The following is an 18,850-nucleotide window of genomic DNA, read 5'->3' as shown; positions in this document are numbered from 1 at the left end:
TGTTCCCAGATAAATAGAAATGATTTTTCTCCTTTGAATAGTTTAAGCCACTTCTTTGATGCACAGTCCTGCGTCGTTCTATCATTTCATATCTCTGATGTAATCTGGCTGTAGCCAAATCATGCCAAGCGGACCAGTGATTATCAGCGAACATGCAAGAAATAGACAAGCGGACCAGTGATTATCAGCGAACATGCAAGAAATAGACAAGCGGACCTGTGATTATCAGCGAACATGCAAGAAATATACAAAACTAGATATTTGACCCACGTAACGTTGCAATTCAGGTTAAATTTTTTCTGAATATAAAAAAAAAGTTTAAATATTTTTAATGTTTTTTTTAATGATTTTATTTTTACAGTGTAAAGATTGATATAGGTATAAAAGTAACTTATTCAATTCGTAAAAACATAATTTGACTAAAAATATTTCAAGATAACATCTTTTTCTAATATTAAGATAATAACATATTGGATTAACTTTGGTCAACTTGGGTTAACATGTTAAATTTGCGATCCGAATTATGAGACTATGATAACCCAATATAAAACAAATCAAAACAAATTATTAAACCTAACTAATTTTCAATCAACCCAATGTTAAAGAATTAAATTGAAAAAAAATAATAATTAAAAAGAGATCTAAAAAAACGACCTGAGCTAACATGTCAAACTTGGGTAAGAAGATCAGGATAACCAAATAAAAAGCCAATTGAAACAAATCATGAAGCCTGATTCTCAATCAAACACAATATCAAATGATGAAATTGAAAAAATATAATTAAAAAGAGAAAAAAAACTACGTCAATTGGGTTAACTCGATAAACTCGTAATCCGGATCATGAAATAGAGATAACCCAATAAAAATTAAATCTAATATTAAAGGACCCGTGAGCCAGGTCATGAAACTGAGATAACTTCTTAGAAAGAAAATAAAAAATGATTTGATTTAAACGGGGTTAAAATGCCAAAACCTTTAAAATTTAGTTTTTCAATTTAATCTTCATTTAACCTTTTCATATGTTGGATTTTGTCCCAATTTTAACAAACTTGAAAAAAATTAAAACATTATAAGTTATTTTTAGCTTATTTTTCATTGCATAGTCAAATATGAAAAAATATTTTTCAACTCATTTTCTATAACATTGCTAAATATAAAAAAATATTTCACTTTCCAGAATTATTTTTTTTTATAAAAAAAACTACTTTCCAACAAACAAACAGGGCTTAGACCAAGCATACGTGTTGAATTTGCAATCTGGATTATTAGAGATATTTTTATTTATTATTATTTTTTTAAAAATAGTAAAATAATAAAGCTCGAAAAAAATTAGTGAAATGACATAATTTATATATGTCGCAATTAGAGAACATGATATCCAAGCTTGTCTCTATTTGAAATGCAACATTTTAAAAGAATTATGAATTCAACTATATAAATTTTAACCAGAAAAGAGTAGAGATGAAAAAAATAAAAAATAAATAAAGAAACCCCAAAAAACACTTTAAAAAATCAATTATAACATTATTAATTTTTATAAGATGAATCCAATCCAATCCAATCCTCTGGTGTCTCTTTATTTATTTATTTGTTTGTTTTGTCTCCTCTTTCTTCTTTCTTCTCGTAAATTACAATGAGAATAAAAAAGAGAAAAGGAAAGAAAAAGAAATGGTTGAAATGTATATCAATCATGAAGACAGCGAAATATTCTGTGAAAAAGATATTTTAGTACTGCTGCTGCTAGGCAGGAAAAGTCATTCGAGACAAAACATTATCTTAATTTCACAACTCAGAAACAGAGGAAAAATCATCTTCAAAGCTGTGCATAGCGCAAGCAACTTGATTGCGCTTTAAAATAACAAAATGTCATTACAATAATGCTATGATACGCTCAACTTGGTCTGCCCTTTTATGGAATGAAGAAAATATTGTAAAACCCTATACTTAGGCCTTGATTTTCAATTTCTTAAGGCAATGGGATGTTATAATTTTTAATCGTTGTAAATAGAAAGACTCTTTGGTCCTTCTGGGCTCTTGGCAGAGAACTCAGCGAGATGGTCTCCCTGCTTTTACTGAACTCCGCCGGCAGCACAGTTAACTGAGAAAGATAGGAGGGATGGGCAGTTCAAGCAAAGAACCTTTGCATTTTGAGCGCTCAGAAATATTCCTCCGCAACCTCATCCAATGGTATTCACTCACTCTCTCTCTCTCTCTCTCTCTCACACACACACACACACAGAGAATCCACACCTGTTCTTGTATGTAAAAGAGACTCACAAAGGGATACCCAATTTCTGTTCTCAATTAAACTTTTTTTATATGTATATATAAGTTTCTTACTTATGAATATGATGGTTAAGGATATGTGGAAGTGAATAATGGGATGGAAAGTTATAGGAATTGGAATTTCTCGGATTTATATAAGTCACTCTGCGTCCAAAATTGGTGTCTTTATGTGAATGGCTGATGGCTGATTGCTTGTTTGTTTTAGGTGGCATCATGGTGATCTCCTTGATTTCTTTGTGCGTGAAAAGAAATGTTTTTGAAAGATCCTACTTTATCCAGTCTTTGCTGAATTTAGCGATTAGGTGAAAGATTGCCAACCCAACAGAATTAAAAAAAAAAAAAAACTCCAATATTTTATTACAATCTGTCAATGACAGGCTTATTCATATCACATCAACAGTACTCATGGTAGCTTGGAGATTTTACTAAGAGCTAGATATAAATTCAAAAGGACGTTGATCGTTATAGTTGCCTGGGGGGTCATAGTTGCAACTGATGAGTGTGCCGGCGCCATTATTGCACCTCACCTTAGCACATCCTAGACGAACCGAGTTGCGCCAAACTACCTGAGTGTAATGCAAGCACTGCCCACCAACACAGGAATTCGAGTTGTAGTCATAGTTTGCCCTCTCATCCACCCACATTTTCACAGCACCCGTGCCGGCAAGGTCAGGGCTGCCCCATGCAAGGTTTTCACCATAAGGACCCCCGGAGTGCACCATTCTGCAACCGTCCCTTAGTCCATTGATGTAGCTTCGTGCAAAAGCAGCCACTTTATCGTCCCATCTCATGGGCCCTACGCCCACCGATGCACGGGCAGCATTGTGAGCATTGAGGAAGTCTTGCGGGGAGTCCTGGGCATGTGCGTGGTGCACTGTGGCTAGACTTACTAGAGAGATAATTGCTAGGGCAATCTTACTCATCTTCATGCTGATTCTCCTGGAGGAAGAGGAGTAAGCACTTGGGGCTAATGTTGATGAATAGGAAAGAGCATTTATGTAGGTATATATAGGGATTTCCCACTTAATGTTTAAAGTTCATCAACATCATCCTGCAAGAGAAGAATTATGGATTAGTAGCTAGTGGGAAATATTTAAAAGTAATTTGGATTAAAGTATGCCAGTAGAAAGTCATCTTCGATAATATATAAAAATCAACAATGGCCGCCACCTCTAGGCAAGCCGCCACCGTTAGGTAAGGCTCCATGCTCAATGTGCTCATAGACTGACCCACCATGAGTTGATTATTTGATAGACTCTATTTTTCCAAGCTCAACTTGATCAGATGGCGTTCTTAACAGGAAAATAAGGTGGCTGCTTATCCTCATTCAATTAAAAGAGAGCTTTTAAAAGATGTTTCACCGAAGGCCGCTTTATTCAAGTTCAACTTGCTTTTACCTTTTCTTCATAACTTATTTCGTCCTTATCTATATAATTACATTAAATTAAAAATTCTGCATATTTTTAATTCCCATGCTTCTAAGAAGACGTACGGATATGTACAGTGCACTCATATGAGATATTTACAAAAGAGCATGATTGTTTTTGCATTTTAAAAATAATTTTAAAATAATAATTTTTTTTATTTTTTATTTTAAATTAATATTTTTTGATATTTTCATATCGTTTTGATGTATTAATATCAAAAATAATTTTTAAAAACTAAAAAAAATAATATTATTTTAATGCATTACTTTGCAAAATACACTTTAAATTTAATAGATATTTAAATTCTTAATAAAAATCCTTATTTGTTTTTTTGTTGTCTTTGTTTCTTCAAATAAAAAAAAAAACAACGAATTGACACAAGCAAAAAATAATGCTAGAGATATTAACATTATACAATATATTAAAAGAGCTCAGTGTCCTTGTTACTGTTTACCTAGATACAAAACATTATGAATTAAAGCAGTGTAATGATAAAGGTGTTCTTGCTACAGAGAATTGTAAAAACTATAGGAGGAGGGTGGGTTGTCTTTACATTCGTATGCATTTGGCATTGAAATGATGATTTGGGAGAAAACGGTCAGGGCAAATTTTGGTGAGGCATGATGGGCTGCAGGTCCAAGAGCGTAGACACCTGGTGCTGGGGCTGCCATGTCCTAAGCGCTAGGACCAGACCCACGCCTGGCTGCAGATCCAGGTGAGCGGGTCTGCAGGTCCGCGCGCCTAGGGCTGCAGACCCGCTTGCTTGGGTTTGCAAAACCGCATGCCGGGTGCGGGCTTGCATGCTTGGGTCTCTTCTGACCCGCACCTGGGGTCTCCAGACCCCCTCGGGGGTTGCAGACCCGTGCGGCTGGGTCTGCAGACCCTGCAGAGAAAAAAATAAAATAACAATTATTGTTGTTGTTGTTGTTGTTATTGTTAATAATTTTTTTTAAAAAAGCTATTGCTATAAAAACTAGGGCCAAACAAGTTTAATATTATTATTATTAATATGATGAATATTATTATTTGTATTATAAATATTTTTATTATTTTTATTAATATTAAAAATATTATTATTTGTGTTATAAATATTATGATTTTTATTATAATTAATATTATTAATATTAAAAATACCATTATTTTTCTTATAAATATTATTATTTTGATTATAATTAATATTATTAATATAATAATTAATAAATTTATAAAAAATATTATTAATATTGAAAAACAATAATAGATTTGATTCGAAGGGTAACATTAAGAATTATTATTGTTGTTGTTGCCGTCGTCGTCGTCATTAGTAAATTTTTTTAAAAAACTATTATTACCATCGAAGAAAAACCATAATTTTTTTAAAAAGATTAAAAAATATAAGAACTTGGGCAGACGAGTTAAATATTATAAAATTAATTAATATTATTAAAATTAAAAAAAATATTATTACTATAAAAATATATATATATATTTGATTTTAAGGGTAAAATCAATTATTATTATTATTAACTTGGGTCAGGCATCCCCTAAGTGGGGCTGGAAAGGGACGTCTAACCAACTTACTTTACTTGGGTGTGGCACAAGCGCATTCTAAAATCACTTGGGTCTTGCAGCCTAGCCTAACGTAAGGTATTGGGGTCCGGTGTTCGGACCCATAGTAATGCGTCCGTTTTCGGACCCAATTCTCTTGGGTCCAGGGTTAGGACCCAAGGCTAATGGGTCCTGCATGGATCCAATTCTCTTGGGTCCTACGTTTAGAACCATTGATAATAGGTCCATTGTTAGGACCAAAATATCTTGGGTTCGACGTTGACCCCATTCTCTCAAGTTCGGTGTCAGGACTCAAGCCTAATGGGACCTACTTTAGGACCCAATTCTCTTGGGTCCGGCTTCAGGACCCAAGGGTAATCGGTCGTGCGTCAAGACCCAATTCTCTTGGGTTCGGCATCCGAACCCAAGGCTAATGGGTCCTGTGTCCGGACCCAAGGTTAATGGGTCCGACGTCAAGACCTAATTCTCTTGGTTCCGCGTCAAGACCTAATTCTCTTGGGTCTGGCGTTAGGACTTAAGATTAATGGGTCCGGCGTCAGGATCCAAGGTTCTTAGGTCATAGATTTCTAAATATTATTATTTGTATTATAAATATTGATATTTTTAATATAATTAAAAGTATTAATATAAAAAATATTATTATTTGTATTATAATTAATATTATTAATAAAATAATTAATAAATTTGAAAATAAAAATAAAAATTATTATTTTTATTATTATCATTAATAAATTTAAAAAATACTATTATTACTATGGAAGAAAAACCATCATTTAAAAAAAATTAAAAAATATAAGAATTTAGATAGACAAGTTAAATATTATTATTAATATTATAAATATTATTGTTGGGTCTGGTGTTGCAGCCAAACTTGACATTCTTGAATCCGGCGTTACAACCAGACCAAACACTCTTGAATTTTTAATATTTTTTATATATAAAAAAAAATAGCCAACGGCATAATACGGGTAGCTAGGTAGTTTCTAACTATAAGATACATGTGATAATTTGTGATAATTCTTATATCAAATGCCGAGCCATTACTACTATTTTCCAAATCAAAACGAAAACAAAACGTATTATTAAAAAAAAAGAGGGCCATGAATTTTGAAATAAGTTTAGCTGATTTCTAGGTTGGTGGGCTCTAGCTTGTGGGCTTAATGTTTTAGTTTTCAGACATTACCCTAATGCTCTAGCTTGCTAGCTGTATGGGCTAACACTGCGAAATGGGTCTGTGCGTTATATGTACTATAGGGCCTTTGTGCTTCTTTGTAAATTGAATCGAGCATAAATCAAAGTTCTACACAATGAACACAGCAATTACTTTGATTTTATGCTCTTCTGCCTACGTCTAAAAGGAGTGGGAAAAACAAGAAAACAAAAATTCTTTCATTATCCTTCCAAAATACGAATTTATTAGGTACATAAAATACCAAGATAAGAACTAAACTAAACCTAGTTGATTGGCAGCATAAGAGAGAAAAATTATTTCAATTTCCTTAGCAGAGCAGAGAAATTAAGATGTTATCATCGTCTTAACAATGGATGCAGCCACGACGGAGACATCATGCACAACTCTATTCATATCAGAAAGGGGCGACCTGCATCTGGTTGTGAATTCTTTTTCACATGGCCCGGCCTCAACAGCAGCATCCATTGTGCCTCGTTCAGAAAATTTGTAGTCACCCGAACGCAAAGCTTTTAGAGACAGTGGAATGTCTCCCTTTATTATAGCATCGTATTGATCAGCACAAGATTGTAAGGCTTGTTTCATATTTGTGTCGTCTTTATATTCATGATCAAGCAGCGGTGTAGTGTGTGGCTTGCATGCCCTAGCGTTGATGGTGCGAATCATTCTCTTGGCTAGGCCTTTAACATCTGTGAAGATTTGGTATGAGAGACCAAACAAAAAAGATCGTAATAGGGTGTCTGCTTGCAGGTTTTCTCGATCAAATTGTCACCAAGAATGCTTGGAAGGTCTGCATTAACAGGAAAGATGAAGTAGATGAACTCTAGAAATATTAATTATGAAGAAAAATGAAAAATGGGTATGGATACTTGTGTAAAGGGTACCCACCACCAGCTTTTTATACAGAGGAAATGCTACTCTCACTCCGTTATGAATTCATTTTAGCTATGAATATAAATCAACACTGAAGGAACGAAACCAACTCATATGGATACTTGTTCAACACTTACCATCAGCCCAGCCTCAAGGACAGGATCATGATGCCTTAATAACAAATTTAATTATGTTCAGAGATAATCATAATAGTTGTTTGAGATTCTGACATAAACTCTTTTTGTAGGATTTAACATTTCTAAAAAATATTAACGAAAGAACCAAAATAGAAAATCTTTAAAAAAAAAAAGAAATTTGACTTCATATAAATAAAATTACAAGTTCAAACTAGTACAAAACTGATAGAAGAGACGGATATAAGCTTTATATCCCCTCTTTAATATATTCAGAATCAATATGTCTCTACCAACTTATATAAAAAACAATGTCAAATAAATTGATTATTGGCCAAATGACCTGGCTTATTTATAACGCACGCATTCCTGCATACCAAACCCTAGAGTCACAGCTCTAGTAAGGGCGCTCGTTAACGAAGTTGCCAGAGGGAGCATAGTTGCAACTGATGAGTGTACCCCCATTGCTGCACCTTGCTTTAGCACAACCTAAACGAAACGAGTTGCGCCAAATCACCTGAGTATAATGCCTGCATTCTCCACCAACACATGAATCGGAGTTGTAATCATAATTTGATTTCTCATCAACCCACAATTTCACCGCATCGCTGCCTGTAAGATCACCACTACTCCATGCAAGGTTCTCGCCATAAGGCCCACCAGAATGCACAAGTCTGCAATCGCCCGTGAGCCGTTTAACATAGTCACTTGCATAAGCTGCCACATTATTGTCCCATACATTATTTCCAACACCTACCTGTGCACGAGCATTTGCGTGGGCATTGAGGTAGTCTTGTGGGGAGTCTTGGGCAAGGGATAGAGGGATTATTATAGCTAAGGAAATAAGAAAAGCAATTGCTAGTGAATTCTTGGAGATTTCCATGTCGTTTTTTTTTTTTTTTTCAAAGCGGGATGTGAAATAGTTTTGTTATGAATGAAAAAGAGTGGACGCATGTATGTATAGGGTCCGGGGAAAATTGTTTTAATGAGATCATCATTGCCAAATGTAAGAAACTTTCTTTTTTCATATATATATATATATATTTTGGTAATAATTGTTTTTCAAAATGTTTTTTATTTTAAAATATATTAAATAAATATTTTATTAAACAGCGGTTGGAATTAATGAATGAAGCCGATTGGAATTAGATAAGCTCGGGCCGAGAATCGCGGTCCTCTGATATCGTCAATCAGCATGGAATCCAAGTCATGGCTGTCCATGCAATCTTCTTATCTTGACTGGGAAATCATATGATAGTGCCTAAGGCCCACGAGAGAGTGCGATTCTGCAATCACTCAATAGTGCATTCGTATAGTTTTGTGCATATGCTGCCACATTATCGTCCCAACTCGGAGGTCCAACACCAACCTCTGCACGAGCAGCATTGTGAGCATTAATGTAGTCTTGAGAACGGGAAAGAGGGAATAGTAAGGCTAAGGCAATGAGACAAGCAATTGCTAAAGAATTTTCTCTAATCTCCATATCGGGCAATGATTAAAAACTGGGATGGCAGTCTAAAGCGTATACAGAACGTCGACTCTGTGCTGAAAATTATATGATCAATGGCAGGATTGTTCAAACGAAAGCTTTCTATTACACCGCCCATGGATTTACGAGGAAGATTGCGGTCAGCTTCGTTTAATCTCAAGGTGTGATTCCACGTGTAGGGCGATAAGATAAACTCAAATTGCTCGAAGGGTGAGATGTTGAAGTTTCACTAACATAATAACGCTTCTTATCCCTTTGCTTTCTTGCAAGTATTGTCTTCTAGCCATCAATAATTTTCTCTTTTATTCCAAAGGTCAAAAACTTTTCTTCTGACTAAAATTAAAGGCAAACCTCGAAAATGACACCAACTACTATATTAATATCAATTTTTATCTTAAATATATTTTTATATCAATTTTATTGTTAACTAATTTTTATTTCTCAATTATTAGAATTATATAACAAAACATTTTAAGTTCTTTATGAGACTATATTAGTTTTTTTTTTTTTCAAAAAACAAATAATGTGTGTAGAATCCATGATAAGAATATATGGATGAACAGACTTGATTAAGAATTTTTGAAACAATATGGAGGACAAAATTAATACAAAGTTTTTTTTTTCGGATTTGTCATAAAACTTAATAATTAGGTAGGTACAAAAAGACTTTCCGGCAAAGAAAAAAGTGCCATAATAATCAAATTAAGCAATAACGTCTAAGAAAAATTAACCAGTGCCCTAATTCAAATATTAAGGTAATTTGTCTATCCTAATAAATATTATATTATCTTGATTTTTTATCTAATTATATGGTCGTAATATAAAAATATATAATTTAGAATTTTTATTTATTTATTGAGAATATGCTATTTTGGGGTTGTCACTATACGGATCATGTGCTCTCCTACTTTAGTCGTCTAATCGTCTTCATTTTCATTCATCCATTTCCATAATGAAATAATATCCATTTTTTTTATGATAGTGCCGTTCAAATTGGTAGCTGAATTTTCTCTTATTAGCTCGATCGTAAGAGAATTTAACATAATTAAAAATAATAATAATCTAAGCTAAATGAATCGTTTAAATTTAGATTTCTATTATGGAAAGGAAAAAATATGCAACGATTATCCCAATATTCTTGATTGAGATCCCCTAACAAACGATTTTTTCAATCCAGCCCACCATCTAATAAGACATTAATTATCCAAATAACTCAATGGTTCTTTTTTATTTTTTTTGGGGGGGGGGGGTGTTTATTTATATATAAGATGGAATTATATATTTTAGCACACGAGTACAATTAATATATAGTATTTAATTATCCCTTTTGGATGGATAATTAATGAACGACTTTCTGATAGTGCTATTTTTGACCGATATATAGTAATAGAGAGGTCCATTTAAACCCACATCTATGAATACAATTAAGTGTGAATTAAGAAAGATTTCTACTTGTAAAAGCGAAGACCGGGACAGGAGTTGAATAGCCTTGCAAAGATGATGGCCGATGGAGACGCGCGCATCGTACCCACATATATTTATATCTGTAATTCTTGTATTTATTATTTTGTCATTATTTTATTACATGTCTTTTTTTTGTATTTATTGTTTTTTTCATTTTTGTTGTGAAATACATATTTATTTTAATGAACATATAATATTTTTCTTTTCTTTTTTATAATACTTACAATCAGTTAATTTTACATACAGTCCTAGCAATACTAGCAGTGAAAACATTTTTTGTCATCTAGTAAAGAAATTTAAGAGCAATGGCACCCCATATTAATGGTAGCTAGTAGTTACGTCTCGCTCGCTACTGTAGATACATAAAGTTGTCTTGTTGGTGCAAATTTCCAGCCATGTAGTTGGTCCAAATTGTATCCATGCCACTAGATATGGAAAACAAAAATCTCATGCCATCATTAAAGGATTAGTAGGTCTGCATGACTTGTATATATGAGTGTCGCACGTGAGCGACGTCGCGGCGATCGTCCACCCATAAAAAATGTAATATGGGGGATATATATCTGGTCAATGTGGGGAGACAAGGAATTCGTTGTCTCTTAGTAGTGAAAAATGGTGTGGGAGTCGCCACCTAGTATTTTGGTCACTAGGAACCCTAACTGGTCTCAGAGATCGGGCACGGGGACTGGTTGCGTAAAGGGAAGGTATTAGCACCCCAAATACGCCCTACCTAAGGTAAGCTGCATTGTTTATTTGTCTGATAAAATTCAAGGTCTCGTTGTGTTTCCTAGTTGTTGGTCCGTCTACGGTTCAAGAAAAGTCCTCCTCAATAAGGAGGTCCTTATCTTATCGGGTAAAAACCTAACCGTTCTAATGTCTATGTATGTTGGTTCGTCTATGGTTCAAGAAAAGTCCTCCTCAATAAGGAGGTCCTTATCTTATCGGGATAAAACCTAACCGTTCTAAAATCTATGTAAAAAAAACCATATTTTTAATATCAGGAATACGTTTTATGTATAAATTCGTAATCCCAAATCTAAAAGAAGACAAAAAGATTTTTTAGAATTTTTGAAATATTGGCCTAGTTCTCATGGCTTTAATAAACTGGTTATTAAAGCCGAAATGCATGTTAATACATATATTGTTTTTGAAATTTTCTTTGTTGTGTGAAAATATGATGTTATAATATTTATATATATATATTGGAGAGACTAGGCCGTATTTTAAAACAAAACATTTTTTAAAATATGTATTTTGGTACGCTTTGGCGCAAATCGGGTATTTTAATACTGGGTTTGTAAAAAATATACAACCAAATATTAATCCACTTTTATAAAATAAATGCCGAAAAATCAATGATATTTTCAAAGATATTTTTAGAAAATTTTTGAAAGCAAAAGACATTTTTTGTTTTGAAAATCTTTGATGTTTTGATGAAAACCGGGTATTTTAATACCGGATTTTGTATCTTTTCAGTATAAAATACCAACCAATATTAATCAAAATACAGTAATAAAATTACAACAAAATCACATATATTTTTCTATAATTTTTGCAAATTTTTATAATTTTTTTCATATATATAAATATATATATAAATAATACAAAATATAATATATATATATATAATATAATATTAAATCGGGCTGGGCCGGCCCAAACCACTGGGCCGGACTCAGCCCCAAAAGTGTTGGGCCGATTTCGGCCCAAAATGGATTGGGCCGATCTCGACCCAAAAAATAAAATTATCTTCTGGGCCAGACCCGGCCCAGAATACAGGTCTGGGCCAGGATCCGCCTGGCCCAGACCAAAACGGGCGGGGGGAATTAATTTCCCCCCACCCCTGCATGCAGAACGCTATTCGTTCTGCATGCAGAGAAGGAAAAACAAATAAAAACCAGAAAAAGGGGAGGGGAAAGAAGAGTTACCTGGCGCGGAGTTGGTGGCGACGCTGGTGTTGCCGCTGATACTGGAGGCGGTGCTGGTACTGGTGCTGCTGGAGGCGGAGGCGGTTGACTCTCGGACGGCGGCAGTGGCGCTGCTGTTAGCAGCCGAGAGGGAGTTCCTTCCTCCTCCCTTGTCCTTCGTTTCCTTTCCCTTTCGTTTTCTCCCCTTTCTTCTTCTTCCTTGGTTTTCTTTCCTTCTCTCTCCTTCGTTCTCTCTCTTCCCTCTCTCTCCTCTGTTCTCCTCTCCGTCTGTCTTTCCCCGTCTCCCCCCCTCATTGCTGCTGTGTTGGCTGTTATTTATAGGGCCAAGTGAGTGTCTTTGTACTGTGGAGCATGGGGAGCAACCGGCCGGTCGGCCATGGGGCGCGACTGCCAAGGCGCGGCCCCCCCCCTCCTCGGCTTTCTGGTAGGTGCGCGGTGGGTGGTCGGCCATTGTGTCCGGTCGGTGGGCTCCAGGCGAGAGAGTGGCCGGCAGAATTCAAATTAAAGCCAAACTTTTTCCTTCTTCCCCGCTGCATGATCGGGGGAAGAAGATGAACAGTGTCGTTCAAAACGACACCGTTCTGCTCTTCTTTTTTTTTTTTTTTTTTTTTTGAATGGATGAAACGGCGTCGTTTTGGATAAAACGCGCCGTTTCATTTAAATCCTGCAAGACGCCAAAACACGTCAATTTGCGAAGCAGCCCTTAATTATCTTTTGTCCCTTCAATTGCATCCCTGCCGAATTCGAACCCCGTCCCTATATTTGGCCGCGTTTTTCACTTTGGTCCTTGGCCTCTGAATTATGCAATTGAGCCCTTAATTGATCAATAAACTTCCAATTTCTTCAATTAGGCCCCTGAAACAATTAATTCCAGCCCCCATACTTACGCGCCTTCTTCAATTTGGTCCTTGGTTTTGGATTCCTTCAATTAAGTCCCCAATTGGCCCTTAAACTTCAATATTTATGCAATTAGGCCCCTGATTTGACCTAATAAATTCCTAAAAAATATATTTTGGCCCCAGAACTTAAATTTCTTCTAATTAAAGCCCAAATTGACTTAAAAATCAATTTTTCTTGCAATCAAATCTCCTATAAATTCATTTAAAAATCCAATTAAGTCCATAAACATCCAAATTTGGGCTTTTCTCCTCAAATTTCAAATTTTCCTTGTCAACAGGGCTCTCCTCCTTCAAGAATATATTATCAAAAATTCCATCTTTGTATTTTTAACCTCATTGACCAATTTTCCAACCATTTTCTGAGCGCTTCTGCCTCCTGTTATTTTTCTAACCTCCTTTGGCTATATATTTTTATATATATTTTATGGGGACCCAAAAATGGGTTACAACAGATGCCCCCTCTTTATAATGCTTACGGAGCAGAGGTTTTGCGCAGTAAGTTTTATAAAGATAAACCAAAACTGAGCTCCCGAAACTGATCTAGTCGGAGCTCGATTGCTCTGAAACTTTGTCCTTACAGCAATCCTCCTTAACCCAAAAACTATGATCAAAATTTATCATCTTGAGATCCCTTCTGGCGATCTTCTAAACCAAAACCTATAATTATTGCTTACTCAACTTGGAATCCCGTCTGGCAATTCCCCTTTTAACCAATATTGAAATACAAGATCCCTTCTAACGATCTCCTTTAACAAAAAAACTTAGAATCCCATCTGGCGATTCTTTTACCCATAACCAAATACAAAAACACGTGTGTGGTCTCATTATGACGGGTGACCTGCCCGAATGGGAAAAGGAAAGAGTGGTCTCATTATTATGGGTGACCTACCCAGGAAAAATAATGGTCTCATTGTATGGGTGACCTACCCAAGAAAAATAATGGTCTCATTGTATGGGTGACGAACCCAAGAAAAATGATGGTCTCATTGTATGGGTGACTAACCCAGGAATAAATAATGGTCTCATTGTATGGGTGACTAACCCAGGAAAAATGATGGTCTCATTGTATGGGTGACTAACCCAGAAAAATAATGGTCTCATTGTATGGGTGACTAACCCAAGAAAAATAATGGTCTCATTGTATGGGTGACGAACCCAAGAAAAATGATGGTCTCATTGTATGGGTGACGAACCCAAGAAAAAAAGATGGTCTCATTGTATGGGTGACTAACCCAAATGGAAATAATGTGAAGTGCGGTCTCATTATAATGGGTGACCTACCCAGGGGAAGAATTCTTAGTAAACTCCATGCTTTTCTAAGAAAAAGTTTCAATACGAGGTCCCTTCTAGCGACCTTCCTTGATGAATGTCGAAGTACGAGATCTTTTCTGGCGATCTCAAATAACTTGGAATCCCATTGGGCAATTCCTTTTACTAAAGCTAAAACATGAAGTTCCTTCTGGCGACCTTCATCGAAATACAAGATCCCTTCTGGCGATCTCCTTTATCCAAACAACTTGGAATCCCATCTGGCGATTCCTTTTAACCAACATGTAATACGAGGTCCCATCTAGCGACCTCCAAATAGCGAAACACGAGATCCCTTCTGGCGATCTCCTTTAATCAACTTGGAATCCCAATCTGGCGATTCCTTTTAACCAACATGAAATATGAGGTCCCATCTGGCGACCTTCATCAACTTAGAATCCCATCTGGCGATTCCTTTTATTCAAAGCTGAAATACGAGGTCCCTTCTGGCGACCTCCTTTGACCAATATCGAAATACGAGATCCCTTCTGGCGATCTCAAACAACTTGGAATCCCATCTGGCGATTCCTTTTATTCAATATGAAATATGAGGTCCCTTCTGGCGACCTCTTTTAACCAATATCGAAATACGAGATCCCTTCTGGCGATCTCAAACAACTTGGAATCCCATCTGGCGATTCCTTTTTCCGAAGCTGAAATAATGAGATCCCTTCTGGCGATCTTCTTTAATCAAAAACCAAAAAATCTATTTTGTAAATCGGTTAACCTGGAATCCCATCTGGCGATTCCCTTTAACCGATTGCTCGATGTCGTTCCTCCTGATGGCAGGGTTTGAAAATTATTATCTTCTCTTCTCGTTGTTCTAGAATCAACTCAATGATTCTTTCTTCATCTCCAATTTTGTTGGAATGCATTAAGGTCTCCTCCTGTAATGATCCAAAAAACATATATGCAATGATTTATGATTAGATGCCATGCATGCATTTGTACCTGGTTTTGAAACATAGGCCCCATCATCTTCTTCTATTTCATGAAACTCTCTCTTGATATGAGCTTGCTTTTGAAGTCGTATGCTGGATTCATTTCTCGTGCTGCCTATCATATCTTTGAGAAGAAGTCTTTGACTTTCTTCAAGTAGTCCTTTTCTCAAAATGTATGACTTGTATTTGCCTCTTTGTCATGCTTTTGTCAAATGCTTTAGCTTGGTTTTCAAATCTATAGGCTTCCAACCAATTTTAAACACGTAAAACTTTTCAAAAAAACAACTCGTTTTGCCCCCAGTGTAGGGGTGTGATCCTAGTCTGGGCTTTTATAGAGAATAAATTCATTCAGCCAATGATAAACTTTTTTAGTGTGTGAAGGGATGATGATTTTTTTTTTTTTCAAAATGCACATTGTTATGGTTGATAAAGACAATTACAGATGATTATAAAGTGACTACTTAATCATTCATTACGCTATCAGAGGTAGGGATGTACTTTAGGGTTAGCTTTTCTTAAATTTCATATTAAACCATTTTATAACCACTCAAACTTGTTCAAAAAGTGCATAATCTCATCATTTATTATTAAAAAAAGGTAGGCTCAAAGACAAACATAAAATATGGCTGAAAACATGAGCCCTGACTGCCCAATAGAGAAAATAAAAGTAATGACAAAAGCAAATGACAAAAACATGCTAAGGCAAATAAAGTTGTTTTACATTTTGAAAACTACGAGAAGTTCTTGGGTCAACCCGTTCTGGAAAGTCAACCGAGGCAATGCTTCATCTTCCTTCCCCATTTGCGTTTCCTTGTCTACTCTTTCGATCTCGCCTTCTTCATTATTGACGATTCTTGACCAAGGTTTTCCAACCCTTTATCCCCTATTACTTTTGTCATGACTAGGCAATAGATTTGAATTGATATTGGGTGTGTCTTCAAACGACACCCATCCTATCTTGATGAGCTTCAACAACATGCTCTTGAAAGCGTAGCACGTTTCAAGACAATGTCCGGGAATACCAGCATGGTACTCGCAAGTCAACTCGGGCTTATACCAGATGGGGAATGGTGGTTGTAGTGGTAATGTAGGGATAGGAGCTATTTGTCCAATGCTCAATAGTTTGGCATACATTTCCTTCAAAGGCATGGGTAATGGCGGTAGTTGTTCTGAGATGTACCTTGTATTTGGTCTTTGGTAGTTGTTTTGGTTGTTTGACTGGTTATTTGCTCGATTAGAGGAAAATGGTTGGTTAAAGTTTATGTGGGCAACATGAGAGGTAGGTATTTGTGGGTTAAGCGAATCCACTATCTTGCCCTTGGACCCACCTTCAAAGTCGTAAATGTGACCTTCCATTTTTCTTCCAATAAAACCTTTTGTCTCCAATGGCTCAGCTATACGTCCAGCTTTAATCCCTTGCTCTATTCTTTCAGCTATGCGTACAGCATCATAGAAATGCTGAGCTGAACTACCCATTAAATGCTCATAGTAGGGTGCCTTGAATGTATTGGCGAACAAAGTCACCATCTCCGTTTCTATTAAAGGAGGTTGCACATGAGTGGCCTCGTCCCTCCATCTTTGCGCATAAGCCTTTACTGACTCTTGGCTTCTCTTTTCCATTGACATAAGGCTTGTTCGATCTGGAGCAATTTCCAAATTGAACTTGTATTGCTTAAGGAAAGCCTCCACTAAATCCTTCCATTTCTTAATCCTGGTATTATCCAGCCTCATGTACCAACTTAGCGCCGACCCCGATAGACTGTCTTGGAAAAAGTAGATCAGTAACTTATCGTCATGAATCACCTCAGCCATCTTATTGCAATAAGATCGAAGGTGAGTGTTTGGGCATTCCAACCCAGCGTACCTTATAAACTCCGGTATCCTAAAATCTTTTGGTACCGTGATGTTTGGCACCAAGCATATTTCAGATGCTCGTATGGGGTCAAACCAGTCATTTCCCTCGACTGCTCTTAACCTTTCTTCCAAGGCTGATATCTTGTCATTGTTCATAAATCCAGTGGACCTATTATCGGAAGGCCCATCTACAGTGATTTGAGCTTGAGGGGGCTGAATGGGAATGGCAGGCGCAAATTGCTGCCCCGTCACTGAATCTGCCCCCAAGTTCTGAGATACCCCCGGGACATGAACTGACGGTGCTCCTATAGGTGGTTGGGTAGACGTTCCCTCCCCGTTCTTGGCTCTTAAGAGTTGCTCAAGCAGATTGGTCAGTCGAGAAACTTCATTTTTCACAGATTCCAACTCGGTCTGGTAGTGTGACTCTAAGTGAGCTCTTTCTTCGTTTTCCATTCTTGATCTGGACCGGGTGTGGTGGACTTTGGATGTGGGACCTATGTTTCACGGTCTGGTATGCGTGAAAAAAATGTAAATGAATGTATGATAAAGAACAATGCATGATGCATATATAATGTGAGCTGAAAAGACCTGAAAACCAAAATGCCTTATGGTTAGGTTTTGTCTTATGCAAAAATATATTTTATGGAGCATACACCCTATAGCCGGTTCTAATTCTTTTGTGCTTGACGAGGGTAGGTTGGCTATTCGGTCTCTAAAAAGGGTCTCTTGCTGTCCCAGTGATTGCCCTCGTGGAGGCAATATGGGGGCTTGTAGGCAATGAGATGGTCACATGTACCAACTATTACCAGTCTAAGCACTCAGCGAAGAGTTGGGGTTTACACAAACTTAAACCTTGACTAACAGTCGTAAGGTAAGCTGCTAGTTCCCCACTTAACTTAAAGCTTGTGTGTGCTTCTCAATAATCAAAGTATGTGATGCATGAGACAGTTCTATAAGATGTATGAGACAGTTCTATACAAATGCATGAACAATATGTGTAAAAATATTTAAAGCATATAAGCGGATAACAAAAGGAAAGGCATATTAACAATAAACACACGAAAACAAAAACAAATCAGACAAAAACAAAGCTCAGTCCACAAGGTCCCCAGCGGAGTCGCCATTCTGTCGCACGTGAGCGACGTCGCGGCGATCGTCCACCCATAAAAAATGTAATATGGGGGATATATATCTGGTCAATGTGGGGAGACAAGGAATTCGTTGTCTCTTAGTAGTGAAAAATGGTGTGGGAGTCGCCACCTAGTATTTTGGTCACTAGGAACCCTAACTGGTCTCAGAGATCGGGCACGGGGACTGGTTGCGTAAAGGGAAGGTATTAGCACCCCAAATACGCCCTACCTAAGGTAAGCTGCATTGTTTATTTGTCTGATAAAATTCAAGGTCTCGTTGTGTTTCCTAGTTGTTGGTCCGTCTACGGTTCAAGAAAAGTCCTCCTCAATAAGGAGGTCCTTATCTTATCGGGTAAAAACCTAACCGTTCTAATGTCTAT

At 36.5% G+C, this 18,850-nt stretch overlaps 2 protein-coding genes across 2 annotated transcripts; both read right to left on the bottom strand.

Annotated features, from left to right (window-relative positions):
- Nucleotides 1-2,613: 2,613 nt before the first annotated feature.
- Nucleotides 2,614-3,323, bottom strand: LOC7478680 (pathogenesis-related protein 1; the record flags this gene model as incomplete). Its single annotated transcript, XM_002300256.3, has 1 exon — nt 2,614-3,323. A coding segment is annotated over one exon (612 nt), but the record flags the coding sequence as incomplete, so codon positions are not given.
- A 4,296-nt stretch (nt 3,324-7,619) lies between these two features.
- Nucleotides 7,620-8,396, bottom strand: LOC18095155 (pathogenesis-related protein 1). Its single transcript, XM_024582168.2, has one exon. It carries the CDS (start codon nt 8,338-8,340, stop codon nt 7,855-7,857), a length of 486 nt encoding a protein of 161 aa, XP_024437936.2. The 5' UTR covers nt 8,341-8,396; the 3' UTR covers nt 7,620-7,854.
- Between the last annotated feature and the right edge of the window lie 10,454 nt (nt 8,397-18,850).

This window comes from Populus trichocarpa, chromosome 1 (assembly GCF_000002775.5).
Source record: "Populus trichocarpa isolate Nisqually-1 chromosome 1, P.trichocarpa_v4.1, whole genome shotgun sequence".
NCBI classification, from domain to species: Eukaryota; Viridiplantae; Streptophyta; class Magnoliopsida; order Malpighiales; family Salicaceae; genus Populus; species Populus trichocarpa.
The sequence above is the reverse complement of the archived record's forward strand: the minus strand, read 5'-3'. Positions and strand labels throughout refer to the sequence as shown.